The 21,731-nt window shown below is 39.2% G+C and overlaps 1 protein-coding gene across 1 annotated transcript in view; it reads right to left on the reverse strand.

Annotated features, from left to right (window-relative positions):
• LIN9 (lin-9 DREAM MuvB core complex component) overlaps positions 1–21,731 on the reverse strand; it is a 38,974-nt gene that overhangs the window by 16,951 nt on the left and 292 nt on the right. The window contains exons 2-6 of the mRNA XM_057374902.1: positions 12,238–12,270; positions 11,127–11,221; positions 8,299–8,403; positions 6,324–6,457; positions 2,176–2,301 (exon numbers count right to left, since the gene is read on the reverse strand). Coding sequence (XP_057230885.1) covers positions 2,176–2,301; positions 6,324–6,457; positions 8,299–8,403; positions 11,127–11,221; positions 12,238–12,270 — 493 coding nt within the window. The remainder of the gene's footprint in view (positions 1–2,175; positions 2,302–6,323; positions 6,458–8,298; positions 8,404–11,126; positions 11,222–12,237; positions 12,271–21,731) is intronic.

Here is a 21,731-nt window from a genome sequence, read left to right on the forward strand (position 1 = left end):
GGAGCATATCTTTCCCCACAGTCTACTGGAATCTTACAAGGTTTGCAGGCCCTCATGAAGAATATTGTTGTGCCAATCAAACACACTGACGATGTGTGATAGGACATTTAAGGTAGCAGCAGACATAASAAAATATTACAAGATATTKAAACAGAAAAAAAKATGACAACCATGTRCATAACTATCACACAGAGACACTGYTATCCTCTGCCATCAGCACTGTGGGTACAAAACTTCTTAATTTTTTTTTTAAATCTCTCATGGGGAGGTATTATTGTTGACAAGGTATATAGCTTACCTTCATACAATGAGGACAGACAGAATTACAGAATGTTAAAATAAAAAAAAATTTGCTCTAGTGGTAGATGAAAATTGTCTTAAAAAAGCATTTAAATTATTTAGAATAATTCAAAGTGTTTTAAAACTAAGGCCAAAGGCCACTTTCGAATTCTTGAAAAAGATTGCCAGTAATAAAAAAACAGTAAAGAAATAAAAAGCAAACAGGAATGCTTATTTTGTGTTGCTATAAAGCAGTAACTCAAAGTTTTCATTAACAGACTCTTTATGCAGTCAAAGACATCTACTTCAGAATTCAGATAAAACAATTTCCTGCCCATTTAGATGTTTGGTTCCATTGGCATGAATCTCTCTTAAAAAAACCCAAACTATAATAGCTGAACAAAAAAMCCCAAATCAAATGCAAAACCACTCTCCCCATGACTAAAAAAACAACCCACAGAACTCCTGAAAACCAAAAGGAAGTTTGCAACCCACTGGGTTGGATGGGGCTGTGCAATCTGATCTAAACAATGCTCCCTGCCCAGGGCATCCCCTGACCCCAACCACCATTGGAAACAAATGATCATTCAGGTCCTTTCCAACCAAACCATTCTAAGACTCTTCGAAGTKTCACCATTGGTCCACCAGACTGATGAATGAGGCAACCTGATGTTTTAGAGAGGTAACCACTTTTGGAAAAGTCAAATTGAATGACTTAACCTCCAAATACACCATTTCCCTCTCAGTGGGAAGCATGACAACAGAAGAATGAAAAGCTATGTAAGTCAAGCCCAAATTATATGAACATCTTTCCAAAAGGAGCTATTTTCAATCTGGCTCTGTTGCCTTCTCTTGACTGACAATTTTTACTTATGTTGCTTGTAGGTACAGAAGATGAAATTATCTCCATCAGGCAAAATATAATCTGACTCTGATCTAGGCAGAAATTGATTCAGTGCTTTAATGTTTGCATTTACAGAAATAAAAGGCTATTTTATTTACGAAATGCTACTTACACAATGACAGACTGGTTGAGTTTGGAAGGACAACTGAAAGTTATCTCCTCCAGGAGGCTTCCCAGGACCACGTCCAGAAAGCCTCTGAGTATATGTAAGGATGGAGATTCTACCACCTCACTTGTGTTCACTGCCTCTTTTCCTGTCTCCAGATAATGCTGGGAAAAACCCTGGTCCCATCTTCTCTATACCTTCCCTTCAAATATTTWTGCACAAAAATGAGATCCTCCCTTCAGTCTTCTCCAGGCTAAATTATGTAGGTTTTGTGAAAAGGCTAAGCTGAATCAGTGGGTTTGAGAAAAGAATTAAAAATTCTGAATTAGAATAAACCCCAAACAACTACATCCTTCATTAAATTCTGGCTTCTTCTCTACAATGTTCAATATTTTATGGGTGACTTTATCCTCTCTCTGTTTTGGTAGCCAATCCAGGAAAAGCTGCAGATCTACAAAATGGTTTAAAAATAATAATAAACTAAGTGAGATGAAACTGTGCATTTGTTTTCCCCACGAAACACTAGCTATAGCCAGGAAAAAACCTTAGAGAAAAATTGGCCAGTGTTCCAGGCCCGGAAGCATTGCAGTATACAAGATACAGTAACAACTTCAACACATCCTAGCTTGGACACTCAGTTACCTGGAGTAGGAAGAGAACATTTCAAGGACAAGCTCACGAGAATTACAAGGACTGGGCACATGCATTTAGGGAATATGGTGCATGGGGGAGAGAAGTGCTCAGAGAACACCTCAATAAAATCTCTTTTACTACTCTTAAGATATTGTTTTGTTCTACTATTTGAATGCAAAATTATTTTAAGAGGAACAATTCCAGTAACATCAAAACTACATGTAGGTATTAGCTGAAAGAAAGAAAAAATTACCTCCGTGGTTTCCCCATTAATCGCCTGATTTTCCCCCATTCTACTCTTGTCAATTTTCTGGTTTTCAAAGTTGGAAAAGATTCTTTCAGGCATATACAGAAGTCATTATCTCCTTCAAATAGTGGCCTGTTGAAACATAATTAGCCGTATGTTAGCTACACTTAGTAAACTTTTGTCATGAGATTCCAAAAAATATCTGTCATAAGAAATACATTGAAAAAATAGTATAAATCAGTCACATAAACAAGACACTCCTAATCAAAGAACAATTTAAACCTGAAATAAATTCAGGTGAAAACAAAACCTGGAAGTTTCCAGGATTATTGTACTTTGAACCTTGCTGTTACTGCTATTTATAAATGCTTCCTTCTCTTGCTACTACAGAGAAACATATGTAATTCATCCTTCTTTGTAATGTATATAAAGGCACCAAATGAAACTTCAGAAAGCCAATTCAGTGTCAAGAGGATACTTCAGCACATTGAAGGAAACCAGAGAGTGAAATATGGAGAATAAAGGGAAAGGACAATGTGATACTGAGAAATAGACAGTGCCTTTTTTCACCAGTTCATTCAGTTGTAACTCAGATACTCAGCAGAGGGTTCCAAAATACAGGAAATTGAACCAAGTCATCATTCTCTACAGCTGTACAGGTGAGACTTCTATTGTATCATCCCATGACTCCATGGTGAAGCAGAGGATCAGTATGAGAGAAGTGACAGTTCAGAGAACAAACCTACACAACTTACACTTCTCTCTGATGCTATAACCCATATCTATCTCAGTTTTATGACTGCCTTTTTCTTTGTAGTACCACATCCTTCTTGGGCTGAAGAGACAAGGGAGCAGCAATGGATATGCCCATCTAATAGAAGGTTAATCATTAAAGACTATGTGCAACTGAAATAGGTCTCTCCTGGTGAGAACAAAAGGATAACTGCATCTCAGATAAAGCTGCTTTTCTCCACTCTTTGCAGGGCACTGGGGTTTGGAGAGGAATATACCCAAGCAYAGAACAAAGAGGATCTTGGAAGCAACACTGCTTTCAACTGAGAGTCTGAGGTGGTAGGGGAGAGGAAAGGTGCACAGATATAAGGAGACTCGGGCATGAATGGAAGAGAATAGTTTTGCAGTAGAAGGATCTGCAGCTGTGGCATGCAGTGAAAAGGAAACCACAAAGAATGATCAGTGAGGCTCAGGAAACAAAGACAACAGTTCATTTTATCCATATTTACTATTACTATCATATCTGCATAAAGAACAACTACTTTGCTTGGTTTTTGATTTTTTTTCTTGTTGTTTCTGTTTTGGGGTTGGGGTTTTTTTTTGTTTGTTTTTGGGTCTTTTTGAGAAAGATAATCTGTATCTGACTGTTCGTACTAATGCCTGTTCTTAAGCAAGCAAACTCTAAATCCACAGCATCCACAAGATTGGAAGCTCTGGAAAACTGTGTAAGCAAGTTACAGGTGCATCTGCTTCTGAGGGGCTGTGATGACTGTAGCAGCAAATAGCACTTCAGAAGTTTCTGCATGTCCAAAATCAATGGGACTTTACAGAAAACAGTCCTGCAGCAGTATACAGAGAATCCAACTAAAACAGYTTCAATWATCTAATAAACACAGRCAATAGTTGTAGAAGTAAAAATATKTCAAAAATTTAACAGCAGACATGACATCTTATTTGATTGTTTCAATTTTGGATGCAATAAWTTGATTAAAATATTCAGAGACTTGTACAGTGAGCCACATTTTGTTAGTTGACAGCTCTACAACTTCCACTTGTTCAAGCTTCTCATTAAGTCTGGATCATATCACTCTACACAAGATGTATCAAAGGTTTTCTTCCAAAGATAAGCAGTCTCTTAGTAAACTATATTATAATATCTTAACCTGGTCATATGAGCATTACAAGCTGTATTTGATTTGCAAGGCAAAGCTTTGGCAGAGGGKGGCTGCAGGAGTGGYTTCTCTGAGAAGCTGTCAGAAGTTTCTCCTATATCCAAGAAAACCAATGTCCATTGGTACAAAGGACTCATTGCTGGCCAAGGTTAAACCAGTCGGTGATAAYATAGACAGGARGAGGAAAAACCCCTRTGCAATTGCAGCAARAGACAGAAGAAASAATATCTGAGAGAAACAGCTMTGCAGATACCAAACCAAGGTCAGGAAAGGAGGTGCTCCAGGCACCAGAACACAGAWTCCTCTGCAAAGCATGGTGAAGCAGCTGTGCCTCAACAGCCCMTGGAGGTGCCCATGCTGGAGCAGGTGGATGCCCAAAGGAGGCTGTGAAGCCATGGGAAGCCCATGCTGGAGCAGGCTCCTGGCAGGACCTGTGGACCCATGGAGAAGAGCCCACACTGGAGMAGGTTTTCTGGTGGGATTTSTGACCCCRGGGGGGACCCACACTGAAGCAGTCTATTACTAAAGCAGTGCAGCTCATGGAAGGGGCCCACACKGGAGCAGTTTGTGAAGAACTGCAGYCCATGGGARGGACTGGCATKGGAGAATTTTGTAAAAGACTGTCTCCCATGGGAGTGTGAGGCTTCCTTTCCTCCCTCAAATGAAGAAGAAGCAGCAGTGACAATGTCCAATGAACTGACCACAACCCCCATTCTCTGTTTCCCTCTGCTTCTGGGGCATAGGACATAGAGAATTGGAAATAAAGCTCGAGAAGAAGGGAGGGGTGGTGGGAAGGTGTTWGTAAGRCTTGTTTATATTTCTCATTATCCTCCTTTGATCTGATTGGTAATAAATTACACTAAGTCCACAAAGTCAAGTCGGTTTGGCCCATGAGAGAAACTGGTGTGATCCCCCCTGTGCTTATCTGAGCCTTTTACCCTCTTGTTACATTTCCTCTCCTGTTYACAGCTGAGAGCAGCTTTGATGAGCTCCTGGCGTCTTAACCAAGGACAACCCACCATACATACATACATACATACATTGATAATTATGAAAGAGGTTTTCAGAATTACCTACTAAACTCAAATTCTAGTCTACTGATAGAAGTTTCACAGACAATTCTTCAAGAATTAAACTAAGAGTTCTTGGACTGCTGTAAAAATCATGACTAAAAATGTCCCATATTAGAATTACTCCTAGAAATAAATAGGGTTTGGGTTTTTTGTTTTGTTCATTTTTTTTTCAAATAAGGGGGAAAAAAGGCATGWAAAGACTACTTCTTCCAAAGGAATTAAATCCTACAGATGATGAATTTTAACTAAAATGGACATATAATTTTTCCACTTCTGATGAACACACGCCAAAATGTTTTTCTGTTGCTATGACTGCCTTCTCAGTTAAGAAAAAAAGCTACAGCAATTGTGATTAAAATAGGAAGGAAAAACAGTAATTATTTTGTTTGTACATTCTGGAAAAAAATGCTTGTTAGCTCTAAAGCCATTCTTTAGAATATTAAATACTTGTGTTTCATCTATTAGTCAATCAGTGCAGATTTTAGATTCCATTCAWCAATAGTATTTTTTACATTTTTGAAATGARAATGGTTCTTTTAAACAATTCACAYCACTGTGCTAGTGGCACTAAGAGAGCAAGTGCCAAAACCTCCAAGCCACAAACTGCAGAAAGTCTAAGAAATACCTCAGGAGMTCCAAGAAGGATTCTGATATCTGGACAACAGCTGAACAGTCACAGCCTAAAGCCCTCTTAGTGATAACAATAAAAACAGGATGATGGGGAAGAAATATTTAATACCATTTTTTAMACCTTTTAGGAAAGCAGCACTTTATGAAGAAGCAGTGTCTTTCCTACCTCCTCCGTGTAAAACTGACCAAGGGCTCAGAAAAATTATCAGAAAAGTGTTATGATAACTTCATGCTTCAGATGTTAAAAGCATTAKGAATAAAATCTGGTATCTGGCAGAAACAGAGATGATAAAAAGAAAATTATATCCATGAAGGAAGGCTTTCCATAGAAGACTTTCTAAAGTTGGTAGTTGCAAAGAACAAAGAACACATACGTTGCTCATTATAAAAAAGGGAAAAACCAACAACAAAACAAAATAGCTTTCAGTAACTAATAATTTAAGAATAATCTTTGGAGAATCTAACCAACATATGGACTATGCAGCTCAATTTCAGATAATTACTTGTTTCTACAGTAATAAGAGATAATTATAGAAATCAAACATACTTATCTATATTTGAATAGAACCACTCATATATGCACCACTTGTGAGCTTTGGGAAGTTTCAGTAGGTTTCGAAGCCGTAACCCAATCTTCTGGGATACTTTCTTTTCTGGTGTGGACATTGTTGTACTAAACTTCTATGTAGTAAAAAAAAAGAAACAGTTAAACACTGTCCAACATTTTTCAGTATTCAAATAAGCTACATTTTCCTGATAAAAGTCTGCACATATTGTCTTACGACATTTTTTTCTTGCAGATTTATAACAACCCTTACTGCATTATATCAGCAATGCAGTCAAACAGAACGGAGGGCAAATTTTAACAGGATCAATACAATTATCTCCATACAAAGTTTTTCTAGCAGAAACATTTTCCAGCACTGAAAACTGGCAACATTATTGGTAAAACCAGCACTAAAATACATACAGACTTCAAAATTCTGAGGTCCCCACCGACTGTCTCAGGTGAGGATAATTGATCTTGCTTGCAGCTCAGATGCCAGCAACAGCACCTGCCTTACACTAGAATTTCTACTCTTGCTCACTCTTAAACTGAGGATTAAGCTGACAGAGGAATGTAACAGCCAAACTTTTGAGCAGTGTCTGTTTAGAAAACTGCAATGGAAACTACCACACACAGAAGCAATCAAGTTTTAACAAAGTTTGAAAACTATTTGATAAATTACAGAAAAGACAGTCTTAGATTGCTTACATAATACAAGCAACACCTGTGTTTAAACAAGGCTATAAAAAAAAAATCTGTAATTTTGTTCCAAGGATGGCTGTCTTAACCAACAGGGAGAAAATCTTTTCTGCAAAAAAAACAGCTGTTTGAGACTATTAGTTTAACTCTGTCCCAATGGCATCATCAGTCATTAGCCTTCCCCGAAGATTTGCAGTATTGTAGACTTTCGTAGCAGCAACAGTAGGAAAAAAGCATAAGGCAGCGACCTTGCTGGCTGCTGCTGCATGAGATACAGGTCCCTCTTCTTCCACTGGAACTCCAGGAAACAAATCCTAGCAGGACAGCAAGGTGTGTGAACTACAACAGCTGCAGTCCCTCACAAATATTTACCTAACAATCACTGCATCTACTGTATCAGATATTTAAGTACAAACCAACTGGGCTTAGAACATTACCAAGTCTTTTAACTCTTAAGAAATCATGGTAATGAAGAGAACTGCCATGGTTCTCACCTCTGGCAAAACGGACCAGCTAAAAGGCAAGTGCCAAACCTTTCACATTAGACACTGCACAACTCAGAAGGCAAATCAGACCCGTATTCAAGTAGTACTTTTTYCATGAGGTAAATTCATGCTCATAAGGTGATGGCCCAGAGAAGTGATGTTGATGACAAAAGCACTACAGAGCCAATTYACTAAGAGAGGCTGGCCTTTCTAACATAGCAAATAAAGGCTGACAAATGACAGCTGTTCTTTCATGCTGTATCAAGGAGTGCACAACCAAACAGCAGAAAGGTAAAAAACCTGTTTGAACGGGAGGACTTTAGCATTACAGGATCACAAAAGTACAGGTGGCCATAAGCACATTTAGGCTACAAATCTACAGCAATTCCTCTAACTTGCTGGGATACATTAAATTCTATAGCAGCCTTCTGAGTTATGTAATCAGTGCAAGAAACTTAGGTAGTTTAAAACTGAAGCTGAATAAATTTATGCTGATTACAGGATATGATTGTTTGTAGAAGCATGATGGGCAATTAGTCTGGAATCCTTTCTAGCTCTGTATGTTATGTCCAGGATCACAAAGAACAAGTACTCCCACAAATAAACTTAGGAAACCAGTTGTAAGGAAGAAAAATATTAATCTCTTTTGAATTGTGGCTTACTTCTAGCAACAGTTTTCCTCACAAGAAGATTCATAAACCAAAAATGTAACTTGAAAAGCAAACATATTCTAATTTTCAACTAAAACTTGTTCCCCTTTCTGGTGAAATTATCTTCATACATGTAGGTACCTGTGGAACCATGGCAACCTTCTGATTTCTTTTTGGTGACCTTGTGTTTATTTGTCTGTCATCTTCTTCACTGAAGAGTCGACTCCGTTTTGAATTTCTGAAYGGCTGTATGAAATTAAGAATTAAGAATTAATTACAAGCAAGAAATCTGATTTCTCTGTTCATGCACAGAATTCACAGTGAGAAGAATGAAATGCCTCTTCTCCTGTCACCTGTTGGTTTTCAGGCCCATGGTACCCAATAAATAGTGTCTCCTAGCACTCAGAGATCTAAGGACTGAGAGAAGAAGRAGTTCAAGATTCCARGSTTTTCCAATGCTAACTATAATCATYACTATACTGCTGCCCCAGTTTCATGGAAGSATTTAGAACCTAACTCCCACTTGTTTCCATTAGAGTTAGGTGTCCAAACACTTGTGTATCTTAGCTTGCCTTGGTTATAAGTAGTACATCTGTTAAACAATTTGTTTTGAATTTCAGATTAAAAAAAAGGTTTATTCAAACACTGTATTTGTTTTGCATGTTCTCAGCTGCATAGAATTTTAGCAAGAATTTTCTAATGAAGTGATGTATGTTTGTTGGTTTTTTTAACTCATTGAAAGTACCTACATAGCAAAACGCTAAGAAGATCAAGTCTGAAAAAACTAAATACTGAATAAGTTATGTGACAATATCAGGAAAAAGAATTTAGAATCTACACTAAGTGAAACTTACTTGTGTACTGCTATAGCTCAGAAGGCTGACTTAGAAGGCTGACTGAAAACAAGAAACAATATTGCAAATATGTAATGAAAAACATGCATGCAGTTATTCCTCAACATCGGACCCCTGCTTTCACTGAGGACAAAAGAGCAATCTGTGCTTGGCTGTTAGTGCTGAGGAAAAGCAGCTTTTCCTTTCCCTTCCATGAAGRTTGTGTGGCCCAGCCACAACTGAAATGGGGTTCCGCTGCAGATCCCCAAGATTGCACCCTGTGTCATTCCCTGTACTTCAAACTTCTTAAAAGTGTAATGAGAAAAGGCAGAACAAATGCAGATTTGACTACATTCAGTACAGATGGTGAAAATGCTACAAATTGATAAGGGTATGACATCTGTAACACCCACAATGTGAAGAATACCAGTGACAAATATAAGCCCTTCACAGAAGTCAGAGACAAATTAACACAGTTAAACAAAACAAGAAGTTCACTAACAAAGCATTTACACTTAAGAAAGACATAATAATTTTGTGACTGGTTAACTGCTTGAAAAGAGATATTTTCTAATAAATAATTAGTAGTAGCTAAAAATGTCTGTCCCACACCATCTGAACAAGGGGAGTTCCCAGAAAATAAGAYTCTATTACTCTAAATCATATATATTTTATACAAAGAACTATGCAAGTGTATTTAAGTAACAGAAGTGATAGACRCCTAAGCATATGCAGCACACAGAAGAAAATATTAATTCTTGGTAGATGTTACAAACCAAGAAAGACACACACTGAACTGAGGAACTATACGTTGATAAGATAATCAAATCATCATGATCCAGACCAAGCAAACTTTTACAACCCTCAACAGAAACTGCCAAATTCTACTCCAAARAACTATCCAAAATGAGAAGAGTGTTTCATCACTCTGGACTGTCTGTGCCTCACWTAGGAGCAAAATAACAAGTTGCAAAGATGTGTCATCCACGGTAGCTGAATAGGTCAGGCAATTCTGGAGAGATTTTTCAACTGACAGTACAACATGTATTCAAAACTTCAGCATTCAGTAAACTCAAACTACTCCATCATATCTCAGCCACATGGGTCATTGCTAACGTGTCAGACTATGTTCTGATCTTTCCCCCAGCTTTTTACAGAACACCGAGCTACATTCAAAGTTTGACTCCGTATTTTTAACACCTACAGCCACCATACCTAAAGAATGACTAAGTTTTTATACAGATGTYACAGCCAGTCACTTCAGGTGTCTAGAACATGTGATCTTCTAAGTTACCAATAAGGCTTGTTTCTGTGGGATGATGGRCACTCCTGAGAACAGCTCAAAATTGTGACACGAACTGCAGGAACTAAGGGTCTTCACAAAATTCTGGTCTCTGTCTAGAACTGCATTTTATATTTATATTAGACTTGATATTCGCTAGCATAAAAACATAGCAACATCTGTGTATATATGCATCTGTATGAATCCTACCAAAATAAATACCAGGGAGAAGATCCAAGAACAAGAAACAAATAGCTAAAAAAAACCCTAAAACCCCAAACAACAAGAGGGAAATTGTCAACCCAAACATCAGACATGCCTTCGGAAGCTGCAGGCTCATTTTATATCCCCACCCCAAGGTTGCTCTTCAACATAAGGCCTCCTGTGAGACTTCTCAGAATACCACACATTTTACTGACATTACTTATATTAAAATCTGACCCCTAGAAGGCATAATGATGGAAGTGCATTATGACAGTTTCCCTTCCTTTCCTTCATGCATCAACCTCAGCCATTAGATGTGAGATATTTCATGAGATACAAAAATAGTTGATCAGCATTGGTGATTCCCATGCTCAAGGTGGTAGATGCAGTATAAATACTTCATATGGCACAYGCTTTACCAAAAAGAGAGTGAAAAWTATTCAGTCCTGAAAAAGATCAGCAATCTAATTATTTGATTATTCATTTATAAAATATGTTTTCTTCCCATAAACTGTGCAAAGTGCTTGCGAAGGACATAATTTCACACTTGGACATTACAAAATTATAACTCTCAGCCAAATTTTGTGATTCTTATATTTGACTCACTCTACAGTATTTTACTAATCGTGAAGCTTTTGATTGCTTCTTACCATTTCCACTGCAGAACCAGCATTCTTGCTTTTCCAAATGTGTGTTTTCTGCAGAGAATTATATTTTTCATTCCACGAACTGGATAAACTTCCCTCTGTTGTGAAGAAAGTACATCATTAATATACACACAAGTATGTGTATGTTTTAACATAACTACTATCCGAAAGCAAGTATAACAGCATCAACTAAAATATTTTTTACTTGCAATATCTTTGAATTCAATAACAAATGGATTTTGGATTTCACTATTTCTATTAAATTGTTATTAACACTGATAAAAAAAAAAATAAAAGGAGATTTTCAGCACAAGAAGATACAAACAAAATATTTTTTACTTGTGACAACATTTTGGTTTCTTCAAACCTCYTTTGCTGGAATCAGTTACTTCCACTGTCAGGTTGACACGCATCAACAGTTGTACTGTAGCTGTAACTGAAACCTGGACAAAGCAAAGCTCTACAAGACATAGAACCCTTCCAGTCCTAGAAAATTATTAAGTGGGTGCACACCAACAAGTAAATAAGATTTTATTCTAACAAATCTGCATTAGTTACAACATATTCAACAGGCCATGCCTTCTCCCTTGTGTAACAAAAAGCCTTGTAATACAAAAAGAAGCTTTAACTATTGAGCAGACTAGAATTATTCAGAATGTATATAAATGTGCATGAAGACAATTAAAAAAAAAACCAAAACATAAGCAGCATGTTTTTGATTTTGCCCACAACTTGCTGACAGAAAACAATGAAATTGTGAAATGCCCTCCTAATGTAAATTTTGTCACATGTCTTGCTAAGAATATTTCCTGTATCTCTTTCTCAAGGGATGAAAGATTACCTCAATCATCTCATCAAACCTGATGCCTAGGAAGTACTGATGAACAAAAAAAATTTCAGGAATTTCACCCAGAAGAGCAGTGTCTAAATACACCRTAACATATGCAGTTTCAACTGCCCAGGGTTATTAGTCTATGGAACTAACAAATACCTACAATAAACCAAATCATATTTCAACAAAAAACCTGTTATTTTCTTGAACTTTCTGAAGCCAGAAATTAAGTACACCTGAAAGGCAAATTGGGTACAAGTAAATAACATATTAATTGCTTACCTTTCAAGCTCACAAGTGCTTTTGCTGAAGAACCTGCAATACATCAAAAATTCCATATAAATCACAAGCTGTTTCAAACCATACAATCTATGCAGAGTTCTTAATTATTTCTCAGGCAGAAAGTGGAGTTTAATATTAAAATCTTTCACAGGTGCATGAGTGAACCTGGTGCACCCTCCATGGCACTAAGGATAGCATATATGTTTATTACAAATAAACCTTGAAAGCATATTCACATTTTGGTTTTTTCCTTTCRTTTCACACCTACAAAACAACTTTAGATGTTAAACACTTAGGTTTAACACAGCAAATTCTGAACAAGCTGTAGGTCCAAACTACATTCTACCATGTGGCTGCTTGTTTGATGCAGTCGCAAATATATTTTACMACTGCCAAGAAAACTCATGAACCCTTTTTTCTTTTTCTTGTATTGATTTCTACCAGTTCAAAATTCTTCACACCACAAAATTTCCAAGAAAGGAGTAGTTTGTGCTCATTAGGAAGAAGATGGATAGCTAGTTGCCCCCTGGTGGTACCTCCTTTATTCAGAAAAGCAGCAGAKTCAGATCTCATAAATGCAGACAGAATTGTTACTTTGCTCAAGCTGTTCAAATGGTGCAATAAACAGATTAAAATTTCACTGCTCCCCTTCCACTGCATCTGTAAAACCTCTGCAATGCACCTGGGCCAGGAAAAACAAAACTAGGCCTAACTACACTGGGCCTTCAAGCTCAGGAATTTTCAAATATCTCTCTAAGAATGAGCTGTTTGAAGCAACTGCACTAGCATAGGGGAAGACATTTCTGCATGACAGTGCCTCCCCAGATTCATGCTTTTCTCTCAAATCAATTTTATCTTTCCAGTTATGTTCCTGTGTGACAACCAYTTTTCCCTCTCATTTCCTCTGCTCTCTCCTTCAGCTTCTCTTTGAAACTGCTGCTCCCAAGAACTTTCTGACTCCAAAAGTCCTGAAATTCCTTGAGGCTGCCCTTTATCTAGCTCTTTACCTCACTAACTTCACAGTGCCAGAGATAACAGCCTCTAAGAGAATACATTCCAGGATGTATCATAGTATCAGAAGAATTATTGTCCCTTTAGGGGGAAGAATTATTGTCCCTTTAGGGGGAACTGAGCATTTTGGATTGGGCTGGGCCACTGAAGAGAATACAGGTGCAGCAAAAGCCAAAATAACCCCTAATCCCTTATGTTTTCATCGCATGCTTTTGTTTGCTGTCATCTTATTACATCATGTGTTAAAAATAAAAAATCAACAAGAAAACAAAGTTTCCATTTCTTTACTCCCAAAAGATTAAAGAAAGAGTTTAAGATATGAAACAGAACTAGCTTTGACTCACTGGGGGTTTAGAGAGCCTCAACCTCAATATCTCCCAAGATGTTCAAATCTACAACAGCCAACACATATGGGATTACATGTCAAAACCAAGGGTCACCCATTTTGAACATTKCTTTTCTGACTTAGCATCTTTCTTGGGTTGGAGACCTATCAGTGACTGGTACAGGAAAGTGTTTCTATGAYGATCTGATTCACACAGAATTCAGCTCTTGAAACTAAGCTATTGGCTAAAGGGACCATAATTTTTTGTTTTTTAATTTCATGTTAAAAATCCAATATCAAACACTGTGCTTGCATAAACACACAGATAGACTGCTACCRACCAAGAATGAGTGGGTAACATTAAGAACAATGAGGAACTACTGTGTCCCCCAAATTAATGTAAGGGATGGTGGGAAATGTGTGCAGGGGTAAGTACACACAGTTCAAAAACATGGGAAAGCATGTAGTCTCCATTGGGGATGGAGAGGTAGGAGCAGGGTCATCAGGATTGTTAAATGGAGAAGGATGTCCAGAATGGATCAGTCTGAAAGATCTCAGGCACTTCATCTGAACATACAATCATTTTCCTCTTTTGCTCACTATCTYGCTCCTGTGAATCAAGCTCAACCAAACCAGTCCAGGGTGAATATTAACACTGTTAATAGTGGAAAAGAAACACCCAGCAAGAGGCAGCAAAGCTTTATCTGAAGGTGGTGACAATCTCACAGCTGAAGAGCCTGAGGTGCTTTGCTAACCTCTAAGGGTTTTGCTTTACCTGTGAGGGTGGTGATGGGCCAGCATAAGGTTACTGTGCTATTTCCTAGCTTTATAAGATTAGCACTCCAAAACAGCATTAGTTGCCAAGGAGTTTTCCAGATGGGATGGTTAATCTTCCATAAACACGTCAGAATAGGGCTGCTCCTTTGTTTTCACTTGACCTTAATTAATGTAACCAGGGCATCTTTATTTAGGAATACAAGTGTCCAAATAAAATACTTCTGATACGGAATTTCAAAAGTTAAACTAAACTATTTTACTGTAACAAAGTGCAGAAAATGAACATGAATGTTTCTGTAGCTTAAAGCTTTAGAATACATGTAGGATACCAAAATGGCTATGGAGATGTCCGTAAGCTTAWTTTTACCTCAATGGCAAAAACATGACCCAACATGGCTTTTCTTGYAAAGTTCTTTTACACTGATTTTAGGGGCTACCTGTAACAACACCAAGCTCCATGAAATACAGTACATCCCCCTACTTTTTCCATTTAGTTTTGCAGTCCTGTCAATACTACCCAAAACCAGGGCCACAAAATCAGAAACCAGGATGATGATCTAAGGAATAATGTGTTACAATAAAACACAACTCATGTTTGATACACAGAGAAGCATTTCAGAAACTATAAAAAATGCGAAGTGATGCAGGTAGGTTAAGTTTTTTAAAACTATACAAAACTTCACTTAAAATAATGAYTGGATTTATAACATACCAGCCTCACACTAAATGCCAGTTAACTTTGTATACTCTTGTTCTGAATAACAAGCACATAATCACAGGCAGTCTTTTTAACCTGCATTTTAATTATAAACAGAGATTAAAGTAGAATATAYACATACTCTTGAATGTAAATACCTATTATGACAATGACACATATTTCATTTCCAGAAACACTTAAAAAACAAATGGGTGGAAAGAAAAAAATGAGGCCTATGAATCACTCATCATATTACAACCAAAATCTACTTCTGGCTCCTCCAGGTTCAGAGGATCTTGGAGGTGACTTTCATAATACTGAGAGTAAAAAAAAACCCTTAACCTAGGTAAGAAGTACAGGCAGCTCAGCAGAGCAGCAGCTCAGGAATTCGAAGGCCTTCTTTCAGAAGGCTACACTGTCACACTATTCCAGTGAAAACTGTACAAATACCTCAGCCTTGTCTTAGTATTCTATTGAGTACTGCTCTGCAAGTGTTGTTAACAAATTAATTACCTGAACACAATGTTCACACTGTAAAATTAGGAAAAGACTCAGCAGASATCTAGGAGATAGATTTCAAGATCTAAAAACATGCCTTACTGTGTTAAGACACTCYGATCTTGTTCTTCCCAAAGAAGGTCAAGATCTGCACTGATCACAAGTATCTATAGAGGAARATAATTCAGATGGGTAAATAGCTCTGCAGCCTTTTTTTTTTTAATCAAGGAAAGGTATAACTAGACCTATTTTGCAGAAGATTACATTGGATAAGTTCAGGTTAGCAATGAATGCAAAGTTTAACAGATTTTATGTAACTACACCAAGAAAAGGCATGTTGAGCTCCCTMTAACTCAAACTCTTAAACCAAGTTCAATACATTTTTAAAGARAAAACTGTAGCTAAAAAGGATGTTTGAAATTGATGCACAGAAATCCCAAACACAAGTATACCAGCATGCTTAATGAAGCATCTAAGATGATTATAATGGCCTTTCCTGGCTCTGAAAAAAAAAAACAAACCAATGATTCCACCGTAAAATATGTGCACCACAGATGTACAATAAAAATAACCGTTCTAGATTATGAGGTATTAAATAGTATCATARCAGGAAGCTCATCAGTAACTAAGAGTCGGGAGTAAGTGTATTTATGTGTTTTGTAACACTTGCAAGAGATGATTTTCGGGAAGTCCATATAAAAGAAAACTGACAAAAAGCCACCAAGGTTAAAATCACCCCAGGTCTGCCAAGCTGGGCACGACAAGCACCCTGATGTTTTCATGCTTGGCTGGCTTAGAAACCCATGGGCCACAGTGGCAGCCAGTGCAGGTTCCTACACATGGACAGCTCCTCCTGTCCTGAAGTGCTGCTCCCTGAGCACACAGTCACCAGGAATCCTTCCTCTGGCCCCAACCTACTGCTCCCAGCTCAAGGGAGGACATACAGAGCATTGCAATAAAGAGAACTTAAAAAGACCTTCCTCTATCTGCTCTARAAGCCATATGAACCCTCCAAAAAGTATTTTTGATGTGGAGATAGGCTTTGAGGCATGGGAGAAAAGTGCAGAAGCTTTTACCCTTATCAAAAATAAGAGACAGGTTTAAGTTTAAAACCAAGCACCTACTGCCCCTCCCTTCATTTGAAAACACTGTAACTGAACAGAAGAGAAGGAATTTGACCACAATTCAATATGGGCAGCTGTAAATGGCTTGATGTACATCCTCAGTACTAAGTAAAGCAGTTTAAATGTGGCTTCTCACTGCCGATCTGAAAATCTAAACAGGAACACWCAAGCATATCATGTTTGTGAGAGTGATTTCAGTTTAATAATGAATTTATAACAGCTGATAATTTTGAAAATAAATGTTACAAGTAACCACAGGGATGTTCTATAGCTACTGATTTCACTAATTTGTGGGCATGAAGGGGCATATCTAAATCAATACAGAAAATTCTGGGATCCAGATCAGCAATTACATGATGTAAAGCCTTTTCTCTCCAGATCATTACACTATTTTGTCTAAATTTGCACAGGTGAGCAGTTATTTTAACATTGRTTGCGTGACTACCTCAAAAACCTATGCAATTAATCTACATTGCCAGCACTAAAAATGGTGTGACAGAAGAAACTCATAGAGAAGAAGGGGAAAATATGAGCTTTTGTTATAGACTGAGTCATTAATCCTCCAAGAGATCATTCATCTACACAAGCATAGCACACATTGTTTCAGCAGAGGAAACGACTCGCCACTGCAAGGAAAGCTTATTCAGGAAAACTCTGAAAGTAACAAACACACATCAAAAGGAAAAGTGGCTTTGCAGAGTTTTTAAAGCTTCCCCCAGACTTTGGGCTCATTGAAGAGGTAGGTAAATAAATAAATAAAGACTAACTTCTCATTTCAACCATGAGTCAGTATTTCCCTCATGTTAGGAGCCCACTAATAAACTGACATACGTGWATTTCCAAATCCTAATTCAACTACTGGATGGAAGTAGCTTTTCCAGCCATGTGAACCCTTCTACGGGACTTTTGTAAGCAATAACCACAACACCAAAGCCTTCCTTTTGAAACTGTGTTCTCATAATGGACAATACACTGATACCATGGTAACATACAATTTTAAAGGTAGGCARCACAAATAATCCCCAAAATTATTAGTTGTGAGTACTGTATAGCAGCCACTAACCCTGAGCCCTCTCCCAGACACTGCAATCTCACACAGTTCTGCTGACTTGCTTCAAACATCCAGAGCACAGCAGTGCTGGGCTCACAGCCCCTTASGACTGGAAAATGAAAGTGGCAAGAGATGCGCTGCATACCCCTGCAGCTATCTAGGAAAGCAGCAGAGCAGAGCACCCATGACCACAGCAAAAGGTTGTGCTCGGGGTAAAGACAATCATTTCCATTTGAAGTGTTGCCCTTATGCTGCAGTCTCCCCCCATGTGATAAAAGCCCATGCAGAAAGATCCTTATCCCCCTTCCCTAAAATAAAAGCCCATATGAACAGTACCAACCATGTCTACCAAAACATCGTATTTGGCAAAGTACTGATTTCAGAAGTGGTACTGACACCCAACACCCCTACAGTCTGCCTTCCTTCCCTGATTCACCTGTCAGTTGCTGGTGTTTGCCGACACGGAGCGCAGGAACACTGCACTCCGGTGCTTTCGCTGCTGGCAGCGGCCCTGTGCCCATGATCCCTCCAAGATACCCAAGAACCCTCCTGTCAGAAATGGCATCTCACTCTTGCTCTTCCAGAGCAGGGTCCAGCATCCTYCTCCCTCAGATGGGCTTGTGCCAAAAGATGCACCGAGGCAGGGCTTTGCTGTTCTCTGCAGAGCTCTGCCTCCATTGGGACCGGGACAATCTTTAGTCACGTCTGCACGTGCTGCCTGTTTTAGCAGAGCCTCACCTCGGCAGAAAGTTCATTTCACATCAGAGCCTCCCCTCAGCTTCACTGCATGAGTTTTAGAACCACACAACCTACAAATCACATTGCTATTACCCATAGCAAGAGACAGGGCAGCATTATGTACGCTCCAATACAATCCACTGTTTCCCTCTTCTGAGACACAGAAAAAGCCATCTGGTCTGCAGCAGTAAGGCTGCCCACCATTTACCTTCATTGCAAAGTTACTAGGAGATAAGAAGAGGGAAAAAAAGGCATYGACTAAAATTAGTCACTCATTGGGCACCAACCCAACAGTCTGAAGAAACAAATTTTTTGTCTTCAAAATATAAATCAAATTGTTACTATTTGAAGTACTTCTGCAGTTGGGACTTTTAATATTCTGGAGGTTTTCAACTAGAAGATTGGCCACAGATTTGTTCTTTCTTCACCTGCATTCTAGATTACTGTATCTCTCCCCTGGCATCACACGAAAGGCCTCAAACTACAAGAAATGCATGTAAACTTATGCACTATTTCAGGCTGTCAGTGTCAACCCTCCTACTGTTTTACATGGACAGAATACCAGCTTTAGAGACAAACAGAACAATAGTAACTTTAGCASATAAAACAAGCACACATCATGAGAGACAACCATGAGCATTTCATTCATCTGACTCCAGGGTTAAGGAATAGTCACTGCCCAGCTGCATTACGGAACCTGCCAGAGGCCAAGTAGGTGCTATTAGAACACTCCGGGACAAATTCCACTTCATCAGACATTGAATTGGAAAGTAAAACTGTGCGGTTCTTACCATGCAGCAAAATGTCAGTTTTCATGTTATCAAGTATGCTGTKTTTACCTATAATAGTTTTTATGTGAAAACTTAGTAATGGTCTACCACTTTACTATAAACTATAACGGAGAAAATTCACAGGCATGATACATAAATCTCAAAGTCTCTTAGTCATGAACTATTCCAACTCTTTTAGGAACTTATTTTTATACCATAAGGAATATTCCAAAACCCATTTTGCAATGCTTATTGTTATTATGCTTTATACATTAAGCTGCAGACTGAGAGCTGCATGAAGTCAGTGTTAAATCAGTCAGGACTAAGGTTACATCTTCATTTTAAGTATAGGACTGGAAATGAAAGAATTATGTATGTGTGCCAATAATTAGTGTAATCTGAAAACATCCAGATCACCACACCAAATCTGGATATGGAAACACAAGGCAAACACTCATTGAAACTTTCACAGTTCTAGCACTTCAGCAATTATAGAAGACATAAAGCTTCCTATCTGTGGAAAACACCCCCTGCATGCACCAAACGTAAGTAAATACAAACCTTAAGGTCAAGGTCAGCTTATTGCTTCCACAGATAACCACACTCTCTGCTTCACCTGCCAAGCAGAGACCRTAACACTGACACTGGTGGCAAGGGTCTCCAGCATAGCCCAACCCTAAGGGAAACTGAGTCACACACTCTACTACACTATCTGTAGTGACAGATCTGTCATATCTCCCTGATGTCACTGCAGGCAATATAAAGGTGACAGAGRAGAAAAAGTTATTTTTCATACTTCACATTAACTCCTTGAAACACACAGAGCTTTCTCTGGAAAATGGGCAAGGCAAACAGAGGAACAGTAACTTTAAACATTGTCCATTCCACTGAATAGGGCAAGTTTATTTAATAAGCAATAAACTGCAGCTAATTATTAATTGCAGTCATGYCAATTGGTCCATGACTTGTATTAATCAGTCTCCAAATGCAGCACAGCGTCCACAACTGAGCTGCACCAAGTKGAGAGTGTCAGCTCTATCCATAATTTATGATGCTCCTCCAATAAATCTGTTCAGTTAACACAATGACACCAGCCATGTGGGCACATTAGCCAGTTTTTCTCCAATTGCTGGACCTGTAGCAAAGACCCACACTGATTAGATAGAAGCAAGATTTCCACTCCTGGAATCTTTGAACGTGGAAAGAGTTAGTATCTTGATGAACTTGTATGGTGCTGAACAAAACAGTATCACCAAAAGATGTCTACCCCATTCTGTACACATCTGTTGAAGCTGGTTAATGTCCTATAGTTAGATTAGCGAGAGTTTACAGTTTGTAAGAGGACATATCAAGATGGCATATAGACACATTTTACACTGAATAATTTCCTCTTCTATAACACTCAAGTACTTTGTGYATGAATCCATATATACAGCAAGACGTGTCTGGTTTTTATCTACACTAAGTTTTTATCTAATCCTTGTGCTCATCTGAAACAACATCCACACAAACCCTACARAGATCACAGAACTACTGAGGATAAAAAAGACCTCTGAGACCATTGAGTACAACCTTTGACCAAACAACCATCATGTCAACTAGACTATGGCACTCAGTGCCAGTCTTTCCTTAAACACCTCCACGGATGGTGACTCCACCATCTCCCTGGGTAGTCCATTCCAATGTCCAATCACCCTTTCAGCGAAGAAATTGCTCCCAACATTCAATTTAAACATCACCTGCTGAAGCTTGAGATTATGCCCTCTCATTTGTTGCCTGAGAGAAGAGGCCAATCCCCACCTAGCTACACTCTCCTTCCAGGGAGTTCTACAGAGCAATAAGGTCACTCCTGAGCCTCCTCCTCTTCTCTGGGCTAGCAGCCCCAGCTGCTCTACAAAAAAACTCATATTCCAGCCCCTTCACCAGCTCCACTGCCCTTTTCTAGACATGCTCCAGCACCTCAATGTCCTTCAAAAAGTGAGGAGTCCAGAACTAGACACAGCACTCGAGAGGCAGATACACAGATCTGTWTGCATGAAAACACATGTTTACATACTGTCTTCCTGTACCGCCAGGCTTCTGCTGCTGACACTCAACACAGGGTCCCCGAGCTCTTCCCTGTGTATTTATCAGTGCCYCCTAGACAGTGTGTGCACGCCCTGGCCCCCAGCCCTGCGGAGCTGCTCGCACCGTGCACAGTACAGGCTATGAAAACACGAGGTCTCCTTGCCCCCATGGGCGACAGCCGCGTCCGGAGCGCCGGGCAGCTCACCCATTCCCCAGCACAGGACGCTCCTTCCCCCGCACTGCCCCGACCCCCGCGGGCAGGGCGGGCTGTCACTGCGCCCCGCCCGGCTCCCGCTTCCCGCCCCGCCCGCCCGGCAGGTGCCGCCCGAGYGGGGCGGGGGGCCCAGCCCCGGCACCCCCGAAGACAGCGGGGGTAGCACCCTCGGGATGGAGCTCCCCGTTCGCTGCTCGGGCCGGGGCCTTGCCCGGGAGGGGC

This window comes from Malurus melanocephalus, unplaced genomic scaffold, assembly GCF_030028575.1.
Source record: "Malurus melanocephalus ecotype Western Australia unplaced genomic scaffold, MMel_1.1 scaffold_235, whole genome shotgun sequence".
Lineage (NCBI taxonomy): Eukaryota > Metazoa > Chordata > Aves > Passeriformes > Maluridae > Malurus > Malurus melanocephalus.